The following is a 22,748-nucleotide window of genomic DNA, read 5'->3' as shown; positions in this document are numbered from 1 at the left end:
TTTACATTTACCCCATTAAATTGAGAGTGAATATTTCTCTGCATTCTTGCCAATATTTGGCATTGTCACTTAAAAATGAAGTAGTGATTCTATTGGTATATAGTGATGTTCGTTGTAGTTTTAATTTGTATTTCTCAAATGCCTAATAATATTGAACATCTTTTCATGCATATTTGCCATCTGTAAATTCTCTTTATGAAAAGTTAATATCTCTATCTCATTTTCTTAAGTAGATTGCTTTATTACAGCTAAATAGTTGAAGCTTTATATATTTATATACTAGTTCTTTGTCAGATATGTGAGACATGTTATTGTAGTATGTAGGGTTTTTTTTTTACTTCTTTAAACAGAATATTTAGCAGAGCAAAACCTTTAAATTTTGATAACATAAAATTTATCAATTTTCTTTATTGGAATTTTGATAGCAATTGCATTAATTCTATATAGAATTCATGGGAAAGAATTGACTTGATTAAGTTGGGTCTTTCAATCCAAGAATAAGTGTTTCATTCCTACTTATTTTATTTAGATTTGATTTCTTCTATTTTGTACTATTTGATTTTTTCCATTTTGTAAGGATATAAATACATAAATGTTTTGTTTGATTTACATCTAAGTATTTACTGTTTTCTGTGATTTGATTTGTATTATCTGTTAATATTATATAGAAATATTGCAATTGATTGCGCACAATCATGGTGACTTCAGGTCTCATAATATTTGGTTCTATTTCCTAGAGAACCCAATGAAAGCAAAAATGTAGTTAAACTACTCCTCTAATTTGATTGCTGCAAGTCAAGAAAGAGTCATATAACAACCCTGCCCAATAAATAGAGGCCAGGAATTTTTCTGAAGTATAGCATTTTAGACTTTTAAAACCTACGAAGATGGGGCCAGAGTGGTAGCACAGTGGTAGAGCCTTGCACGAGGCTGACCCAGGACAAATGCAGGTTCAATTCCTGACATCCCATATGGTCCCCCGTGCCTGCCAGGAGCAATTTCTGTGCGCAGAGCCAAGAGTAACCCCTGAGCACCACTGGGTGTAGCCCAAACAAGAAACAAACAAACAAAATCCCCAACCAAACAAAAACCTATAAAGATAATTTAAGTGAGGAGCTGTTGGAGTCTTCATGGTCTAGGCACTGGTACCTCCAATTTATTTCCATCTAATGAGTGAAGTCTAGATCAGGGCAACTAAGACTAAAGTATTGATATGGACAAACTTTAGAGGCATTAGTTTTAGCTCTGTTCCTTAAATATATCAAGTTTATGTCTACTTTAGTGCCTGTATAAATCAGCTTTTTTGGTTATAAGCAAAAGAAATAAACTCTTATTGACTTAAACATAGGGGGATAGAATAGAAATTAATAGAAAATAAAAGAGGATGTTTAAAGATGTAGGTTTGTTTTCCAGACATTTTCACAAATATATCAGGGGAATGGGAATCTCCAGAGGGTGAAGAAATCAGTAGTAACAAGAGACATTATGATTGCTATATATAGTCCAACAAGTTATCTGGCAATATTTCTAGCCCTATATATTATTTCAGGATCTTAACACTTCTTGTGAATTGGATCTACTTTCCTTGAAACTGAGAGAAACTTTGTAACTACCACCATGAAGAAATGTGGCAAAAATGACACTGAATAAACTTCCAACCCTACATCCAAAGGCAATATGTCTTCTATTGGGCTCTCTTCTATTTTTTTTTTGTTTTTGTTTTTTTGGGCCACACCCGGCGGTGCTCAGGGGTTACTCCTGGCTGTCTGCTCAGAAATAGCTCCTGGCAGGCACGGGGGACCATATGGGACACCGGGATTTGAACCAACCACCTTTGGTCCTGGATCGGCTGCTTGCAAGGCAAACGCTGGGCTCTCCTATTAAGACACTGACTTCGCTACCTAGGCTCCAATATGTGTGAAGACCAGCTCACATTGGTTGATGTTCTAGAGAAGACAGATGCAGTTTAGACAAGTTAGTGCTGACCATTAGAAATACAAGTAACCAACTTGTAAATGATCCTAGACTCCTTTATTTTTTAATAATAATTTTTATTTTGACCAAAATGGATTACAAATCATTCACAGTAGTATTTTAGGTACATAATGACATTGAATCAGGGGCATTCCCACCACCAATGTTGTCCTCCCTCCACCCCTGTTCCCAGCATGCATCCCATATTGCCCCTCCTTTGCCTCCTGGGCTGCTAGTATAAGTGGTCCCTTCTGTGTCTAGCTTGCTGTAGATTGGGTATTGATTCTGTTGTAGTTGGCTTTGGATTTGGTGTTTAAGTTTGATCATTTTTTATTTCTATTTAATGTTCATACACCTGTTTGGTCTTGATGCCCTTCATTATTTCCCCCTCAATTTGTAAGGCAGAACAAGATGGTTCAAGTTATGTGTTCTGTTTGAAGGTAAGAATAAAAAGAAAAAAGGGGGGGGGCAAAAATTCTAACAAGTACCCAGTCTCCTTTTGTTCATTGAAGTAGAGAAAAGCTAGTCCTACCAGTTCAGCCAAACTGCAGAATCATGAACAAAATGCCTATTATCATTATCTTAAGCCCCAAGTTAAGGAGTAGTTTGCAACAGAGCTATTGGTATCCAGAACATACAGCAACTACAGCAGAATCAAAATCATCTGGTTAGACTGTTAACCATGGCTATACAGCCACCATCTCCTTTGATGCCCTCTTGTTTCAGCCTTGGGAGTCAGACTCCCAGGAGTGAGGACATGCCTGTGAGTCAAGAGACCCATTCCTGGCAGGACCAGGAGGCAGGCTTAAGTAGCTTACTTAAGCTCTGGAGAGACAGTATAGTGTGTAGAGCATTTGCCTTGTATGTAGCTGACCTAGGTTTTATCCTTGACATCCTATATGGCCCCATGAGTACCTCCAGGAGTGAACCTTGATCACAGAGCCAGGACTAAGTCCTGAACATAACCTTGTGTGGCCCCCACACAAACAAGAAACTTCTCAACTGACGGAAGTGACAGCCAAGTGACCCTTTCCACCTTATTGATGGAAAGGACATTTCTAAGAAGTCCTATTTGAGTGTTCAAAAAATTCAGCTCCTTCTTCTGCCCTGAATTCCTTCCTCTCTGGTCCATAATAAATGCCCTCTTATCTTCATCTCAGAATCAGTATCCCAAGAAAATCAACAAAAGACAGCAGAAATTGGAAGAGGAGGAAAGTTGGACTTTTCTAGAAAAATGAAGTATCATATTCTCTCCAAGAACACTTGAAACCTGAGAGGGGACACTGTCTTCAGCATTGCCTGTGGAGTTTTGTTCCCTCTGGCAAATGGCTAAGAGGAGAAATGATGATTCCTGAAGGGGAGGGGAAGAACATGGTCTGACAGTGGCATTTACTTTCTGGTGAAGTCAGACCTCGTGGTGAGACTAAGTCAGAAGGACGTGTGACTTTGCACACTTTTAAAATTAATTTGCCCAAGTATTTCAAAAGGGATTAAGATCAAAACAACAATAACAACAATAATAACAACAGTATTATGAACAACCTTGTAACCATGCTATTTAAATAAAAATAAACAAAAAACTCCCAAACACCAAAGGGAATGAAGAGAGAGTCTACCCATTTATTCCAAGACCCCAGAGGTGTGTGGGTTAAATAGAGAGACTCATTTTTGGGTGAAAATTCCAAAGTTGAGGTCCTATGTTTGGTTTGGTCTCATGTAGGATGGCATATGCATTGGATTCAATCAAGGTTTGAGCTCAGTAGAGAATCCTTTTATTTATTTATTTTTGTTTTTGAGCCATACCTGATGGCATTTAGGTTTACACATAACTCTGCACTCAGATTCTGCTCTTTGATGGCACCCTATGTTATGCTGATTGAAACAGGAAAGTTACATGCACCTTCCCTATCTGCTGTACTATTTATTGCTCTGGACTCAGAAGAGAATCAGTGCTAGAGAAGGTCCATGTTCAGCTTGGGAGAGCATAGCCTGGCTTTAGGATTTAGCCTGAGATTGGGAGGAGGATCTCAGTGAAGGGTCAGGACTCCCTGAGACCAAACTGGGCTCAGCACAGGGTAGGAGCTTTGTCCAGAGCCAGAGTCAAGTCAAGACTTCGTGTGAGGGCAACAATTGAATCTTACCCTAGCCCCGAGGTTAGGATCCAGTCTGAAGGGTCAGGACCCTGAGTCACAGCTCCATCTGGGATCATGAGCTCAGCAAAGACCTCATTTGTTTTGTTTTTGATTTGGAGCCACATCTAGTGACGCTCAGGGCTTACTCCTGGCTATGCTCTCAGAAACCGCTCCTGGCTTGGGGGACCATATGGGTGGGACATCGGGGATTGAACCAAGGTCTGTCCTGGGTCAGCTGCATCAATGCAAGGCAATTGCCCTACTGCTGAGCTATCACTCCAGCCCTAAGACCTCATTTAAAATTCAACTTGTAGCCTCCTAGGGTCTTTGTCTCAGCCACATTGAGACTTGATCCTAGGCTGAAATGCAGCCTAGTACTAGTGCTGGCCCCCAGCAAGCAGCTGAGACAGTTTTATCCTGTATCAAGTTAAAACAGCACCACACATGAGCCAAACCTGGCTAGATGCTTGTGTTTGTAAATAAAATTTTATTGAAAGACATCCACACTCCCTCGTGTACACATACTCTGTGCTCTGAACTCAGAGAGGAGTGGTTGGAATAGACACCATAAGGATGCCAAAGCTCCAAATCTCTCCTCTCTGGTCTGCCAAGTTAAAATCCCCTTCCCTAAAGGCCTGGGGTCCCCTCTGGTGGTTGACCTGACTCAATGTTGAGAACCTCTCAGAAGATCAGCATGGGAGAGACCCAGGACATGTGAAGGAAACCACACTGCAAGAGGGTAAGTCCTGTGGCTGGTGTTTTGGGTCCTTGTGGCCAACAAATACTGGGTATTGTTGAATACAGAATAACCTGTTCTGTATATGTTTATGTATATAACCTGTCCTGTCAAAGTGTGACCCTCCCTGCTCCTGGAAATGGAATCCCTCCTGCACACCCTTCTTGGAAGCTTCCATTCTCCTCTGTACTCTCTTCTCCTCCTCTCCAGGTCCCAATCAGGTCCTCTCATTGGTCTGGGACTTCAGCTTTCAGCTGGGGCTGGAATAACCTATGGTGCCATTTTTCTCCAAGAGAGGAGCAGCACAAAAGAGACAAGGGCAATGAGGTGGAATTGGAGTTTACCTCACTTCTTTCTGCCCCAAACACACTCTCTAGAGGCCACAATAGCTGTAGTAAGAGTGAGCTCTGGCCATCAGAGGCCTGAATCCACTTTCTCTTCTCTGCTTTTATCCTTTAATTCTAATGCACAGGTGTTGATTCATGGACCATTCCTTGATCATCATCCTGTACCTCAAACTCTTTTGGAACTAGTTTCCTGGGGCTCTCAAACTGGGATGGCGAAGACAGGTAATTGGCTTTTGTGGGAAGAAGAATGTGGTCCAGATCACCTCAGAGGTGACCACATTAGTTGGCACAGAGCTTCCTACTAAAAGGAGATTGTCCTGAGAGTGAAAGTTAGGCTCCAGCCACACCTCCCTGCTGCTTCATCCCTGGAAATGAAGGTTTCTCACTCTGAACTTCCATATGTCCTTCTTAAATGGGACCAGTAAAAGCCAAGGTTAGGAAAGCCAGGAAATAAAGCAATGTGAGAGGGAAACTTATTAAAAGAATTTCCTCCTCTGGGCTCTCCCAGAACCCCCAGAAAACCCCCTTCCCACTATTCTCTGTGGGATCATTCTAGAAATGCCTGCATGTGTCTTTGATTTCAAGTCCAGCACTGTCCCAGTATTTGACTGGCTCATGAGGCAAATTACTCTCAGTCTGTAGCTAGAAAATATCTCATTACAGGTGCTTCTGGCTGATTGTGTCCAGGTTATCTCGGTGATCTGATTAATTTAATCCTTTGGCCTGGCTACAACACTTTTGTGTTCATCTCCAAGTCCAAGGCATCCATCTTTAGGGCTTGGTGGTTTCCACTCTATTCCTTTTCTTCAGGATCTCAGTCCTGATTAGACAGGAAGTGTGTGGAGTGGATGCTGCTGGGCATGCTTTGCCAAATATATATATATATATACATATATATATTTTTTGGTTTTTGGGTCACACCCGGCAGTGCTCAGGGGTTATTCCTGGCTCCAGGCTCAGAAATTGCTCCTGGCAGGCACAGGGGACCATATGGGGCACCGGGATTCGAACCAATGACCTCCTGCATGAAAGGCAAACGCCTTACCTCCATGCTATCTCTCTGGCCCCCAAATATATACTGTTTTTTAAAGAGGTAACCCCCATGGGGTACAGCAGGCTGGTCACAGATTCCTGATGGTCATCAGTTGATTGTCTTGGAGCTGTGTGCTCACAGGCATGGCTGACTTGGTGGCCCATGGGGTACAGCAGGCTGGTCACAGATTCCTGATGGTCATCAGTTGATTGTCTTGGAGCTGTGTGCTCACAGGCATGGTTGACTTGGTGGCCCAACATGTCTTCAGCTTTTCCAGTCACAGAGACCAACTCTCCCATAAATGCAAATATAATTCTTTGCAGGAATGTAACTTAAAGGTAAAATAAGCAAGTAGCCTGCATGATACCTAGCCTTTTTATCCTGCTAACTGGCTGTGGAGAAGGATCTTTCCTCAGTGTATAATGAGAGTGTTGAGGGGTTATTTAGGCTTCAACTCTAACATTTTTGGGTTCTCTGAAAATAATTGGGACACTGGGGAGATTCTCAGGTCTAGATGCTGCCAGAATATTGCAGAGCTAAGACAGAACCAAGAAGAGTAGAAGAATCAATCAGAGCATCTGGAAGGAGGTGTAGAGCCCAGTGGACTAGTGATACCTTAGTGCTTAGGTACATCAGAATTCCTGTAATGCGGGAACCAAAAGAATGTGGTTGGGCCTCCTTAGTTCATCCACAGTAGCCAGAGAACTTAAGGGATTCCTGAGTCCGCCATCTTTTATAGATGGAGAAACTGAGATTTGCTGAAATTCACCAGGTGGGGAAGAAAGTGAAATCAGAGTTCTGTCTCCCCTAACCCTCATCAGTGGAGGGTGAGGAGATGGACAGGAAGGGAGCAGGCCCTGGTTCCTCCACTTGTTTCCTCATGGCCCATCACTTGGTTTCAGCCACATGCACAATCACAAAGCCCTTGATGTCTGGGAAGTGGGGGCTGGTGAGGTCCACCTGCAATTGCCTGGGGCCACTCTTGGAAGGGATGATGTTGAACTGAACAGAAGCTCTCTCCTGGGGCTCCAGGGTGGGCACTCTGGGAAGAAGGGAGGATAGAAATGTGGACAGTCAGTTTCACTCCCTCCTGAGCATGATCTTCCGGTCTATGTCTTTTGGGGCCCTTAGGATCAAATTCACACTTGTGGATAGTCCTATGACATCAAGTTCTTCTAGCTTAGTTTTCTATATTCCACTCACTGACTAGCAGTTTAGTTCCTTCTTGTAATCTGTATATTCCACCTCCAGAGATTCCTCTCTGATTCTAACGATACCCAAGGCTGAGATCAACTTTCTTTCTTTTTGTTTTTGGACCTTGGTGGTGGTGCTCAGGCCTTACTCCTAGATCTATGCTCAGGGTTACTCCTGGTAGTGCTCGGGAGACAGTATACAATGCCAGGGATCACACCTGAGTTGACCTCATGCAAAACAAACACTTACCCACTGTACTATCTTTCTGGCTCCTCAACTTAATTTTTTTTCACTAAGAAAACTTTCCTGATGATATCAGTTATGGAGAAGTTGTCTATTCTTTTTTTTTTTGGGGGGGGGTCATACCCAGCCGTGCTCAGGGATTACTCCTGGCTCTATGTTCACAAGTCGCTCCTGGCAGACTCAGGGGACCATATGGGATGCCGGGATTCAAACCACCGACCTTCTATGCAAGGCAAACACTTTACCTCCATGCTATCTCTCCGGCCCCGAAGTTGTCTATGCTTATGGATAGTTGAACAGTTCCTCAATTCATTATGTAAGGCCCAGTTAAAAAATCAGCAACACTAGGGTTTCTCACTGGGGCCAAATCACTTCCATTCCAGAGATGACTGGCCAACCAGACCTTAAGAATTTATCTCTCTCTTTGAACAAATAACACTATTCTTCTCTGAAGAGTTACCTGTCTCTGGAAGGGCTTTTCTAGGCATATCTTTGTTCATCTTGTTCTTAACAATTTGACATGTGCCTTTTATTAAAGTTCACTATGATTGTGGTCCATGTGAATATTAAGTGAATGCTTGAGAATATTTAGACAAATGAGTAAGGACCTGGATTGGTGGAATATGTGTGCATGTGTGTGTGATAAAATGCATAAATGAATCAATGAGTAAAAGAAGGGATGAGGAGTGAGAAAAAGCAGATGAATAAATCAATGAATCAGTCAATCAATCAGATGAATGAATAATTGAATAAAAATGAAAATGTGAATGAATAGATTAATATGGGTGGGGATGCAGCTCAGTGGTAGAACACATTGTTTCATGTATGAGTTCCTAATATTGATCCTAGGAGCCTCCAAGATGAACAATAAATAAATTAAAAGTAATTTAATGAATAAAAAAGAGGAAATGAACAAGAGTGAATGAATAGATATGAATGAAATGTGAATGCATAAATGGATGTCTTACATAATTGACTATGTTAGTGAAAAAGAGATTAAGAAATGAATGAAAGCTGTTGTATCAGACAGTGGGCTTGTTACTGGGGGTCCAGAATATCTCCCCACTCCTTCCCTATGACCCATAAAGAAAGTAACTTCTGGCTACATCCAGATTGGCACTCACTTGATGCTGAGCTGTCCCTGGAGAAGGCCACTGCCTTCCACCATCAGCATACAGTCCTTCACTTGCTCAAAGAGGGGGTTGACCACTATTACCTGCACCAAAACAGCCACTCCGACTGTAGCTGGGCCCAGGACCTAGAGAAGCAACACTCATAAGCTATCATTCATCCTCATTTCATGAATTAATTAAATGTTTCTGGTGGGGTTAGAGGGAAAATAATTAACTCTGTCTGCACCTTATTTCTACAAACCCCATTACAAGTTCTATTCTCATCTCATTCCCTGGCATCCATACCACTCTTACCTACTCTTACCCACCATTCTAGCTTCTTCTTTTTCTTTTTTCTTTTTTGGTTTTTGGGCCACATCCAGCAGTGCTCAGGGGCTACTCCTGGCTGTCTGCTCAGAAATAGCTCCTGGCAGGCACAGGAAACCATATGGGACACCGGGATTCGAACCAACCATCTTTGGTCCTGGATCAGCTGCTTGTAAGGTAAACACTGCTGTGCTATCTCTCCGGGCCCACCATTCTAGCTTCTAACACTGTGGGCTGTCACTCTCCATGGGGCAATATAACTGAATGTTTGAGGTTTGTTTATAAAACATATTTCTTTAAGACTTATTCTCAGTAAATGTTTGAGTTGAATACCCATTTTATATACCCAAATGCCTGGAATTATGTAGAAATCTCTTTAGCCAAAAGAGCTTTTGGTAGTGGTGATGGTGGTGTCTTGGGGAGAGGGAGGGAAAGAGTACTGGAGGTAAAGATAAAAGCCCAATCTCCACACCCTTTTACTTTTATACCCTCACCCAGCTTTGGAAGGAGTCAATGAGGGACAGGCTTATTCCTGTAGATAGACTTACCTTGATGGTGATGAAGTCCTCCAGGGTAATGTCCTTCTCCACCAGAAGTTTCTCCCCTTTGATGACAAGGCACATGGCAGCCAACAGGATCTTTTTGTCCTCTGTCAGATCTTCCTTATATTGAGAATATGTTATGGTAATTGGAATCTTTTTCTCTGGAAGGAAAAACAGAGGTGGGTATTGGAGATGAGGCATCTGTTGCTCTTTTTCACTAGTAGTACCCAGAACAAGGCAAGGAAGACTTCATTCTTAGTTTTTTCCTAAAGAAACTTTTCAACCCACCTTGTAAGGTGGACATTGCTATAATCATTTCACAGATAAGAAGCCTGAGGTCCAGAGAAGTCAATTTCTTGTTCAGTGTCACAAAGTAAGTTAACCAAAGGGCCATGAAGTGATGGAATTCAAAGTTGGGCCACTTAACTAACTTGCCACTGGACTGTCTCTCCTAGATCTCTCAGAGATGTGTTTAAATATTCCTGAGTAATTCAGCATGAAAATCTCTCAGTCTATCAGTTTTCATCCTTCAGAAATTCACTTACTGCTTTTTGCATGCCCACTGGATTCTGTTAATTATAAGCTGTCTCAGAAAACTAGGAAAAGAGGGGACTTAATTAGCTGGCTAAGTAGTATCCACAGGGTTAGAGAGAGTTCAAAGGGCTGAGTGCATGCTTTACATGCAGGAGGTCTCTTGCATTGCATGGTCCCTGTGTTCTTCCAGGAGTGATCCCCTAAGCACTGTCAGGTAGTCCAAAAATCAAGGAAAAAATATCCATACAAAATATCCTGTATCTAACAACATACTTTATAGTGAGAAACTCAGGGACTGGAGAGATAGTATAGTGGATAATGGTTTTGTCCTGTATGCAGAGCTGACTTGGGTTCAATGCCCAGTACACCGTGAGTTATGTGAGAGGTGATTCCTGAGCACAGAGCCAGGAGTAACCTCTGAACACTTCTGGGTATGTTGCCCCCACCCCAAAGCCCAACACAATAGTGAAATAATAAAAAAAGTCCCTCCTAAGATAAAGAACAAAGTTCTCTTACTACTCCTTTTCAACATTGTTCTGGAAGTCTCAGCTAACGCAGTAAGACAAAAAAGGAAATAAAAGGTATATAACTCAAAAGGATGAAAACTACCTTTGTACATAGATGACAAGTTGATCTATGTTAGAAAATGCAAAAGAAACTACAACAAAAACACTTAGAACTGGTATAGGATTGTATATAATAATATGTGTATATATATGATGTCTATGAGGAAGCTATAAAATGCTGAAGAAATAAATGAGTAGAGCTAATAAATGAAGGTATGGTTCATATTCATGATAGACATAATATTATCAGTATATCGCTCCTTCTCAAAATGCTGTGCATGATCTTGGATAGCCCACAAATATCTTGGCAACAAATTATTTGATGAATATCAATGCACTGATTTTAAATTTTGTTTTGTTTAGTTTTTGGAACACAGTTGGTGATTCTCAAGATTATCTCATGGCTCTGTGCTCAGAGATCACTCCTGCGGAATAAAAGGACTATATGGGGTGCCACAGATTGAACCAGGCTCACTGTGAAAAAGTCAAGTAACGTATCCACTGTACTATCTAGTCCTGATTAAAAATTTTATGAAGAGATAAAGGACTCCATAGGAGCCAATACAGCACAGAAAGAGAAGATTAACATGAGAGGATTGAGGGCCAAAATGATAATATAGCAGGCAGGGTCTCGACTTCCATGCAGCTGACTAAGGTTTGATTCCCAGCATCCTGAGCCCCGTCAGGAGTGAACCCTTTGTGCAGAGCCAGTAGTGAACCCCGAGTACAGCTGTTGTGGCCCAAAATCAAAGAAAAAAACCCCACCCAAACCTCCACTCCAAACAAAAGAAGGGGAAGGGATTAACACTGCTCAACTCTGAAATTCAAAATAAAATGCCAGTTATTAAGACAACATGGTATTGATGAGTGAATCATCAGATATATCAATAGAACAAGACAGATCCCCAAAATAGATTCACATAATACAGTCAATTTAATTTTGACAAAAGAGCAAAGGAAGTAAAACAAAGGAAAGGAAGTCTTTTCATTTGTTAAGCTGAGTGAAATGAGTCAGAGGGAGAGGGACAGACATATAATGATTGCACTCATTTGTGGGATGTTTAAAAAAAAGCTATCCAACACTATAGTATGGGAATAATACCCAAAGATAATAGAAATAAGGGCCAGGAGGATTTGTCCATAGAGTAGGAAATTTGCCACAAAGAGGGGTGGGGAGTGCAGTTAGGACAGAAAAGGGGTCATAGAAAAGAAATGACAATGATAGCTAGAAATGTCATTCAGGACAAAAACTGGACGCTGAAAGGAAGTAAAGTGATATGCATTGTAAGATGATATCCAACTATCAACCCCAAACAAAGGTGTTCCCGATCTTCCTCTTTTCTGTAAATCTCTCTTTTGGTATATAAGAACCTACCTAGATTACTCAACCTTCCCTCTTCTGATATTGGGAATTGGCTTTAATAAAGAAGAAGTTCTGACTTCGGGGCTCAGGCAGAGAACATGAGGCAAAAGGCCACAATGCCATGATCATCCTTTCCTGACTAGCTTGGTTTATTATTTCTTTGTCACAACCCTGCTTCTTCAGAACCATTTATGTGGGGGTTTAAAAATAGTGCCTGGGGTGATCTCACAACCTGTGATTTTTTTATTTCACAACTGGTGCTCATGATACTTTCTCAGTAATTGCAAACAACAGAATAAAAAGAAGAGAAATGAGAGTCAGAGAGAGAGAGAAAGAGAAAGAGAGAGGGGGGGCATGGTGGGGGGGCAGGGAATAGCTGCTATAGAGGCAGGCTTGGGAGCAGGGCAATGGAAAACTGGGGACATTGATGGCAGAACATGTACATTGGTGAAGGGATGGGTGTTGGAACATTGTATGATTAAAACTCAACCATCAATTAGTTTTTAACTCTATCTCATGGTGATTCTATTTAGGGCCGGAGTGATAGCAAAGCAATAGGGTGTTTTGCCTTGCACTTGGCTGACCCAGGACAGGCCTGGGTTTGATCCCCAGCATTCCATATGGTCCCCCAAATCTGCCAGGAGCAATTTCTGAGTGCTGATCCAGAAATAACCTCTAATTACTGCCAGATGTGGCCCCCAAACCCAAAAAAGTATTTTAGTGAATGGTTCTAGAACAATGAACCACCATGAACCACCCAAATTAATTTAATAACCATGAACTACCCAAATTAATCCAGGCAGACAAAATAGACTCAAAATGTTTTATCAGTCAAAATGTAAAATGCAAAACTATAAAGCTCCTTTAAGACAAAGTAGGTGTGTATCATGGTTGTGCTGACTGTTTAACTATACCATAGATATGACCTATGAAAGGAAAATATTTTTAAATGTTAATAACCATGAACCACCCAAATTAATCCAGGCAGACAAAATAGACTCAAAATGTTTTATCAGTCAAAATGTAAAATGCAAAACTATAAAGCTCCTTTAAGACAAAGTAGGTGTGTATCATGGTTGTGCTGACTGTTTAACTATACCATAGATATGACCTATGAAAGGAAAATATTTTTAAATGTTGTATTTTATAAAAAGTTAAAAAAAAACTAAACCAAAGAGATAGCTCCCCTATATTATGCTTTGCATGCAGGAGGTTTTGTACTTGCAATAGAATATGGACCCCCAAGCACTACTAGGATCAGTTCCTGAACAGAGAGCCAGGTATGACCGGTCCCTGAGCATCTCTATGTGTTGTCTAAAACAACACCCTCCAATTTGAAGTTTTCTGCTTTATCAAAGGTATTGTTAAGAAAATGACCAAATAAATCACCTTTTAGAAAAAAATATGAGCAAGGAAGGGCTCATATCAGAAAGGCTATTATGTCTTGTTACCCCCCAAAAATCCAACAGAAACCCCCTTCCACAAAGATCTCTTAAACAACACCAGTGAGAAAATGAACAGCACCTTCAGAAGTGTAGATCCAGAAGTAATCCCCGAACATGGCTGAGGTGTCCCCTCCCCTTAAAAATAGCAAAGAAAAGGCTATATAGTGTAGAATTCCAACACTGTGACATTAAGGAACAGTAAAACTGGGGCCTGAGCAGTGGCGCAAGTAGTAAGTCATCTATCTGCCTTGCACACACTAGCCTAGGATGGATCAGATATCATGGTTTGATCCCCCAGCATCCCATATGGTCCCCCGAGCCAGGAGCGATTTCTGAGTGTATAGCCAGGAGAATCCCCTGAGCATCACCTGGTGTGGCCCCAAAACCAAAACCAAAAAAAAAAAAGGAACAGTAAAACTATGGAGTCAATAAAATGATGGGTGATTGCCAGGGATTCAAGATAAGAGAGAATGAACAGGTGAGAAAAAGAATTTTAGGACAGTTAATTTTATATAATCCTCTAATCCATGCAATTCATTACTATTCATGAAAACCTACCTAATGTAAGCAGAAAGAAGCTTAAAGTGAACTATGGTCTTCAGTTTAATATACTATATGTAGGATCAGAGAGATAGCACAGTTGGATCAGAGGGATAGCACAGTTGATAAGGTTGGTCCTAAACCAAAACTGTTTAAAAAAAGGAGAGCATTTAATTTAAAATTACAAATGTTAAGGGCCCGGAGAGATAGCACAGCGGTGTTTGCCTTGCAAGCAGCCGATCCAGGACCTAAGGTGGTTGGTTCGAATCCCGGTGTCCCATATGGTCCCCCGTGCCTGCCAGGAGCTATTTCTGAACAGACAGCCAGGAGTAACTCCTGAGCACTGCTAGGTGTGGCCCAAAAACAAAACAAAACAAAAAAATGACAAATGTTAATACATTATATATTTTAATAATAATACTATTAAAATGCTATCTATGGTGGTAGAGATAGTACAGTGGGTAGTGTGTTTTTTCTGTAAGCAACTGACCTGGGTTTGATCTTGGCACCCCATACGATGCCTGAGTCCTACCAGGAGTGATCTCTGAGTGCAGATCTAGGAGTAAGCCCTGAGCTCTGCCATTTGTAGTCTCAAAACAAAACATTCCCCATTTTTATAAATCAATTTTTAGCAAGAGTCTAAAATCCAGATGAAAAGGAGGATTTCTAAAAGTATCAAGATATCTACGCTGGTGATTTATTTTAACAGCAACAAGCTAATCACTAACCAAAAGACAAAAGACAGAATAAATCACCATATATTTATTTAAAGATTACACATCTATTAAAATGTTAATGAAGAGCTTATAAAAATATTTAAATTACAATGTAATGTGAAAAGAGAAGGGTCCTAATGAATGTTTGTAAAGTAATTAAAACTGTTTTTCAAAAGTGTCAGGCATTAACAATTTGGAAGGAAAATATTAGCAACCTCTAGATGGGTGACAGGATCCTCAGTGATCTTTCTGGCACTTCTAAATCTTTAATGAATAGGTATTCCTTTTAATATTAAAAAACTGCTCAAAGGCAGGATTAAGTGCATGCTAATTCATATTTTCTTATGCAGTTCTTTTCCCCTTGTGATTTAGACTTGTGAGCAATAAATGTCGAAAAAAGTGAAAAATGCATGACATCTCCTTCATTTGTTCTCACACTTTGTCAAAACATAAGCTCTGCTGACCAGAGATGGGCTCCAAGACCAGAAGACCTGGAAAGGGGGTCGGTGAATGGCTGCAGGGAATTTCAATTTTGCATCAGGACTCTCAGACCCTCTCGCACAGGCAACCACTTCCTGGCCACTTCTTTCATGCCTATTCCTCTCAAGAACACAGCTAGAGCCAAACAGGACCCAGATTTTGAGGGAGGTCCAACCCAGGTATCTGTGAGTCAATATTCAGACTCAGTGGAATGACCTCATCATTAGTTCCACTTGCCATGACATGACCATGAACTTCTATGGCCATTCTCATGGCATAACCTCAGTTTTCTCAATGGAACAAGTGGGGACAAGAGGAAAGCAAGGTTCTGCAGGAGCCAGATGCTCAGGAAGAAGCTCAGCTGTCTTTCTCGGAACATGAACGTGTGCATGTCCTGGAGAAGTTCTCTCAGGCAAGGGCTGGGAAACCTAGGTGTCCCCAGCCTGGGTTGATGATCTTACCTTCCTCTGGCTCCAGCCTCAACATATGTGATTGGTGCAGAATCTCTGCCACTGGTCTTCGGGTGTAGAGGATGGTAGCACCACTCAGGTTGACCCGGACCCGCTGGACCCGGGCAGTGAGGTTGCTCAAGCAGAGGGCCACACTCAGGTCATGGCCCAGCACAGGAGGTTCCAGTAGCTTGAACTTGCCAGTGATGCTGGGCTTGGTGGTGGGCTCCAGAAGGTCATCTCGCCAGAGGCCACGGCCACCAGCCCTGCGAACCCGTGTTCGTCTTCCCCAGGCTTCCACACCAAACAGCTTTCTCACTGCCTTGCTGTACACCTGCCTCTCCTTCCTCGACCCTGCAGAGACGAACACCCCACTTTGTAAGCCACACATGCTTTTACTCTTTCTCCTGTTCCAGCTCCTGTCTATGCTTGTTCTTTCTGTTCTCTAGAAAAATCACTTTTCTCCTGGATTCTATTCCAGCTCCACATGGCACCCCAGAACAGAGCCCAGAGAAACACCTGGACACTACTGGTGAGTGTGGATCCCCAAACAAACAACAAGCTTCAAACTCTTATCCGTCCCTCAAACAAACTTACCAGGATTGTTGGAGATCATGGGGGACCAGAGTTGGACCACAGATATATGCATTTTGGTTCTGGGACTACTTAACGTCATTATCATTATTATGGTTGTTATTGCTTTTATTATTTTGGTTTCTGAGTCACACCTACAGGGCTTGGGAGCTACTCCCAGTTCTGCTAGGGATCACTCCCAGTGTTATAGTGAATCTGGGGGACATTGATCCACTGCTGAGGATCAATCAGGATCAACTGTACACAAATACCTCAACCTCTGTACTATCTCTCTGGATAATTAGTTACTTAGTTAATTTTAATTAACTAATTAGCTAATTTTTAATTGGTTGTGAAAAACTTCATATGAGGGAATGACATCTAATAGGAAGGATGTGTAGCTTCTCTAACAAGAGGTTGTATTTCATATGACAATGATGATAAATAATTTTCCAGACTTTTAGTGGCAGGCATCCATTTCAGGTACTGTATCTTTTCTCTCTCTCCAGTTTACAGATAGAAGTGAAGTTACTTGAGGGGCTGGAGAGATAGCATAGTGGTAGGGCATTTGCCTTGCATGCGGCCAACCTGGAGGGACCCAGTTTGATTCCCAGCTTTCCATATGGTCCCCCAACCAGCCAGGGGCGATTTCTGAGTGCAGAGCCAGGAGTAACCCCTGAACACCACTGGGTGTGGCCCCAAAACCAATCAATCAAGTTTAAAAAATAGTGAAATTACTTGAACCTTGGCAATTGAGACTTGAACCCAGGCAGTCTGATTCCAATGTTCACTTCTTTTTTTTTGGAGGGGGGTCACACCCAACAGCACTCGGGGGCTACTCCTGACTCTGCGCTCAGAAATCGCCCCTGGCAGGCTTGGGGGATCATATGGGATGCCAGGATTCAAACCACCGTCCTTCTGCATGCAAGGCAAATGCCCTACCTTCATGCTTTCATTCTGGCCCACAATGTCCAATTCTTAAATCTCCCTTCTTGCAGAAATGTGGCAGAAATGGTGTAGAACTGAGCAATGGGAGTGTCTCTGGGTTTTTAGGGTCTCCACTTTAAAACCCTGGGGTTTCTGCAGATATGGAAAGTTTGGACCCCTGATTGCCCACTATGCTGGCCCAGAATTTTCTTGGCATTCAAACCAAGACATGCAATTAGATAGCTTCCTGCCTTCAGGACATACACAAAGAGTCTTAAATTCAACCAAACACATTGTCTTTTACTCAGCATCTTCTGTACTCAACCAGGACACCCGAATACCCAATACCCAAGTCAGGAATGAGAAGGATCCTTAATTCAATCCCACCCCCTCAGCATCTTCTACATCTTCAACATCACCAGGTCCTGCAAAACATTACATCCTATCTTTTTTTCCCCTATCAGACCTTCATAGGAATTGACTCACTAGTAAGCCAGGTTGCTAGTAGATGATGGTCAACTGTGATAACAATCTCATTACTTAGCCCTCTGAATCTCAACCTTTCTATCAGTAAAGAGACTACAAGAAATCCACAGGCATATCATGGAGCAGAATGTTCCAGAATATTCTATTCCTGTCTGAAAGCTCTTTTTCATCCTGATCATTTTAAACCTAGCTCTGACAGTCTGATTTCCCTGCTAGGAACCTGGGAGTGTGCTGTCTCAACCACTGACAACTTCTTCCCCAAACTTATCTCCAAGGGTTTAAATCTGTGTAATCTCTATATTTAAACCAAAATGTTCTTTTATATCTCATGTTTTATTATTAAAAGTATGGAAGAATTTTGCTATCTTTTTCTTCTATTTTCACTATAAAAATACCCTACTTTTCTGCCAGTGAATGTGGCACTTTCTCAAAAGGCCGTGTCTGAACACCTAAGTTTTTAGACAGTTTTATCTAGATATAATCCCATAATACACAATTCAACCACTTATAGATGACAATTCCATCTTAGTATGTTTACTGACATGCACACCCATTACCACAATCTTATTTTAGAACACTTTTGTCATTCCAAAGAGAAACTCTACAGTCACTAATGCTTCTAATCCTCTCTCCTAAATGCAGCTGCTGGCAACTGCTTTTTTTAATTTTAATTCATCTAATTTTTAATTTGGACATTTCATAAAAAGGAAACCATATATTACATGGTCTTTTATGAATTTTTAAAAACTTCATTCTTTTAAGTTCATCTATGTTGTATTGGAATTTGGTTTTTATTTTTATTGTTGAATAAAGTCCCTGATGTGGATTTGTCACTTTTTATTTAGTCATTGATAGAAAAGAGGTGTGTTCCCATTTCTTTTTTTGGCACACTTGTGGTGCTCAAGTGGTGCTCTTGGCTCTGATTCTGAGATCAAGATTATTCTTGGTGGAGTTTGGGGGACCCCATGTGGTGCCAGGAATTAAACCCGGGTTGGCCACATGTAAAACAAGCACTCTACCCACTGAACTATTGCTCTGGCCCCCAAAGTTTCCACTTTTTAGTGGTCTTAATTACAGTTGCTGTAAACATTTAGAGACACACTTTTGTGTAGATGTTACTATTTCTCTTGGGTCTACACCTAGAAGATCTTTTGTGGTGTGTAGAAAACTTGCTTTTAATGATCTGAAGAGCTGTCAGATTTTTCCAAAGTGGGCCCACTATTGTACTTTCTGACAATCATGTAAGAGTGTTCTAGTTCCTCCAAGTTCTTCTTACCAGTACTTAGTGTATATGTTTTTAATTCTAACAGTTCTGATGTCTGTGAAGTGTCCTTGTGGTTTTGATCTGAATTTATTTAAAAACTAATGGTGCATCTTTTCATGTGTTTATTGGCCATTTGCTTATCATTCTTGGAGAAATGTCTTTTAAAATCCATTGTCTATTTAGAAAATTAGAATGTTTTTATTATTGAGTTAATCTGATTTTTTCACTGTCTTTATTTTTTTATTTTTTGTTTTTCTTCACTGCCTTTTTGGGAGGGAGAAGGGTCACACCCAGCTGCACTTAGGGATCCTCTCTGTCAGGACTTGGTTTATCATACATGGTGCAGGGATCGAAACTGTGATGTTTTCATACAAGGCAAGCACCTTGCCTCTAACACTCTCTCAGGATTTATTTTTGTTTTTACAGTGCTGGGGCTCAAACTCATGTCTCAAGCAAGCAAGGCTTATACTTTATACTTAAGCCACATCTTTGATCAGTATGTTACTTTTTGTGTGTATGATTTTGGGTTTCGTAACTGGTAGCACTTAGAAGTCACATCTGATTTTTTTTTTTTTTGCTTCATTTTTTTTTTTTCCTTGAGGGAGTTTGAACCACACCTAGCAGTACTCAGGAATCACTCCTATCAGTGCTCAGGAGTGCTAATGGGATACTGGGGATCAAGCCCAGGCCAGCAGCATTCAAGGCAAACACCCTACATGCTGTACTATTGTTCCAGTTTCTCATTTTGTTTTGAGATTCAACTCCTGGATCCTACACCTGACTACACACACAAGATCATTCCTGGTGGTGTTTGGGGAACTATGCAGTACTGGGGATTGAAGATGGGCTTTCTGCATACAAAGCCTGGATATAGACCATTGAAGATGGGCTTTCTGCATACAAAGTCTGGATATAGACCATGTAAATCTCTCTCTCTCTCTCTCTCTCTCTCTCTCTCTCTCTCTCTCTCTCTCTGTCTCTGTCTCTGTCTGTCTCTCTCTGTCTGTCTCTCTCTCTCTTTCTCTCTCTTTTTCATCCTTGCCACTTTTATTTACTTAATTATGATGTTGGGCACACCCTGATCTGCTCAGGAATCACGAGGTGCCAGGGTGAAACTCAGGTTTATTGCATGCAAAGCTTGTGCTCTAGCCCTTTGTATCTCTCCCCAGTATATCACTTCTATTCTTGATAACAACATTTAAAAGGCTGCATTTAACCCAAGATCATGAAGACTACTCCTATTTTTTTTCTGAAAATTTATCACTTTAGTGCTGACAGAAAGATTTTTGAGTATGGTGTGATTATAAGAGGTTCACTTCATTCATTATATGTGCAAGGGTGATTTAGTTTGGGACCTCATATATGCTAAGTATGCCCTCCACCACTGGGTTACATTATCAGTTTTCAACTTTATTTTTTCACATGTGAATAATTCAGAGTTGCCTGCATAATGTGTGAAAAAGACCATTATGTTCTTTCCCCACAGAATTACTATAGAATCCTTGCCAAAATTTATTGATTCATTAATTAAGGGCTTATTTCTAGTTTCTCAACTTTATTCTCTCTATATATATGTTCATATTTTTTTTTTTTGGTTTTTGTTTGTTTTTAGGCAACACCTGATGGTGCTCAGGGGTTGGTGATCAGGGAATGATATGGGATACTGGAGATCAAACCCAGGTTGGCTGTGTGGAAGGCAAATGCCCTACTCACTGTGATATTACGCCAGCCCTATATGTATATTCATTCTTGTGAGAGTTAGTTTATTGTATATTTACAGTAAGTTTTGAAATTGAGAAGTATAAGTTCCCCAATTTTGTGGGGTTTTTTTTTCTAGATTATTTTTGACAAACTTCCAGTTGAATTTTAGGCTTCACTTATTGGTTTTCGGGCATAAAAGCTCAGCTGAAAAATTTTTTTGTTTTTGTTTTTGGGTCACACCCAGCAGTCCTCAGGGATTATTCCTGGCTCCACACTCAAAAATCGCTCCTGGCAGGCTTGGAGGACCATATGGGACGCCGGGATTCGAACCAATGACCTTCTGTATGAAAGGCAAATGCCTTACCTCTATGCTATCTCTCTGGCCCCTCAGCTGAAATTTTGTTAGGAATTTTGCACAGCCTGTAGCTTAATTTTTGATTGTCTTAACAATATAAAGTTTTTCTGTTCATGAAATGGAAGGCCTTGACATTTACTTAGGTCTCCTTTAGTTTCTCTCGTTTACATTTTTTATGCAAAGTTTTCAGCAAACAAGTCAAGTCTTTCTTTTAGGTGAGTGAGACATTCTCCCACGTAGTGTTTAAGTATACTGGCCAAATAGAACTGTCTCATTGCTATTCAAGCAATTCTTTTTAAAATAAGTAATTTATTCTTTTCGATTTGTTTTCCAATTTCATTTTTTCCTAATTTTATTTTCAGATTATACCTTGCAAGTGTCTAGACATACAATTAATTTTTATATGTTGATCTTATGTTTTATAATCTTGCTGAATTTGTTTATTGTCATAATAGCTTTTCATGAAGGTATTAGGATTATATATAAAAAGATTATGCCATTTAATAATAGAAATGATTTCTAGGTAGGGGGCACATCCAATGTGTTCAGTGCCTAGCCCTAAATTGGCTTGGGGGTGCCTCTTAAAGGTCACTCTTGGTGGTGCTCAGGGCACCTTGTGGTGTTGGAGATTGAACCTTGCTTCCTGCATGCAAATCATGCACTGAGTGGGTTGACTATCTCTCACCCCCAGACACAGATCATTTATTTTTTCTTTTTAGGTCATACCTGGGAGTGCTTAGGGCTTATTTGCAAGGCAAGCCCCTTGCCCACTGTACACCCACTCTAGCATCTCTCCAGCTTCCCAAATATATACTTAAACTTTTCTTTTTCTTTTATGATTGGGAAATTCCTCTATTGCTTTTCTCTTTTCTTCTCTTACTGTTTTTCTTTTTTAATTTTTTTTTTTTTGTTTTTGGGTCACACCTGATGGCTTTCAAGGTGTGTGAGCTCTGTGCTCAGAAATTGCTCCTGGTAGGCTTGGGGGACCATATGGGATGCCGGAACCTCCATCTGTTCCGGGTCAACTGCGTGCAAGGCAAACATCCTACTCCTGTGCTATCTCTTAGGCCCTCTGTTTTTATTTTTTAATTGTGTAAAAATATGCATTATATAAATTTTACCATCTCAACGTTATACCCACTTCTGCTCTCTTTTGCTGCTGCGTGCCAAGAATTGCCCACACTTAGTGTAGTGCCCTGAGATTCATACCTCAGGTATAGGGTGGTGCTATATGGGCCTTGTGCATGACAGGCAGGCACTGCACCATTGAGTCACAGCCCTGATCTCCAACCTAATCACTTTTAAAGATGGTATTAAGCACATTTCCATCACACAACCATCACACAACCATCACTATCCTTCAACTCCAGAACTCTTTCCATCTTGAAATTCTGTACTCATTGTATTTCTCTCCAACCCTCAACACCCACAACTCTCTTTGTCTCAATGAATTCAACTAACCCTAGGGACTTCAAGTTTGTCCTTTATAAGCAGACACTTACACTTAGCCCATTGTCCTTGGGTTTATCATGTTAATGCATGTAGCTGAGCAATCCTTTGTCACACACCTGCTTATCTCTCTGTCTCTGGTGAGTATAGTTTGGCTTTTATGTACTATCAGCTTCTATTGTCTGGCAGCCATGACCCCTGTTATCAATAGCAGTAACCCTTGTGATAAGGTTCTCCCAGAAATGTAGTTTTTATCATTC

The 22,748-nt window shown here is 40.9% G+C and overlaps 1 protein-coding gene across 1 annotated transcript in view; it reads right to left on the bottom strand.

Moving 5' to 3' along the window:
• Positions 1–7,110: 7,110 nt before the first annotated feature.
• The window catches only part of TGM6 (transglutaminase 6), a 90,943-nt gene continuing 75,305 nt past the window's right edge, over positions 7,111–22,748 (bottom strand). The window contains exons 10-13 of the mRNA XM_049780009.1: positions 15,746–16,087; positions 9,647–9,801; positions 8,784–8,917; positions 7,111–7,264 (exon numbers count right to left, since the gene is read on the bottom strand). Coding sequence (XP_049635966.1) covers positions 7,111–7,264; positions 8,784–8,917; positions 9,647–9,801; positions 15,746–16,087 — 785 coding nt within the window. The remainder of the gene's footprint in view (positions 7,265–8,783; positions 8,918–9,646; positions 9,802–15,745; positions 16,088–22,748) is intronic.

The sequence above is a fragment of the Suncus etruscus genome, chromosome 9 (genome assembly GCF_024139225.1).
Source record: "Suncus etruscus isolate mSunEtr1 chromosome 9, mSunEtr1.pri.cur, whole genome shotgun sequence".
NCBI lineage: Eukaryota > Metazoa > Chordata > Mammalia > Eulipotyphla > Soricidae > Suncus > Suncus etruscus.
This window is presented reverse-complemented; position numbering and strand designations above follow the sequence as displayed.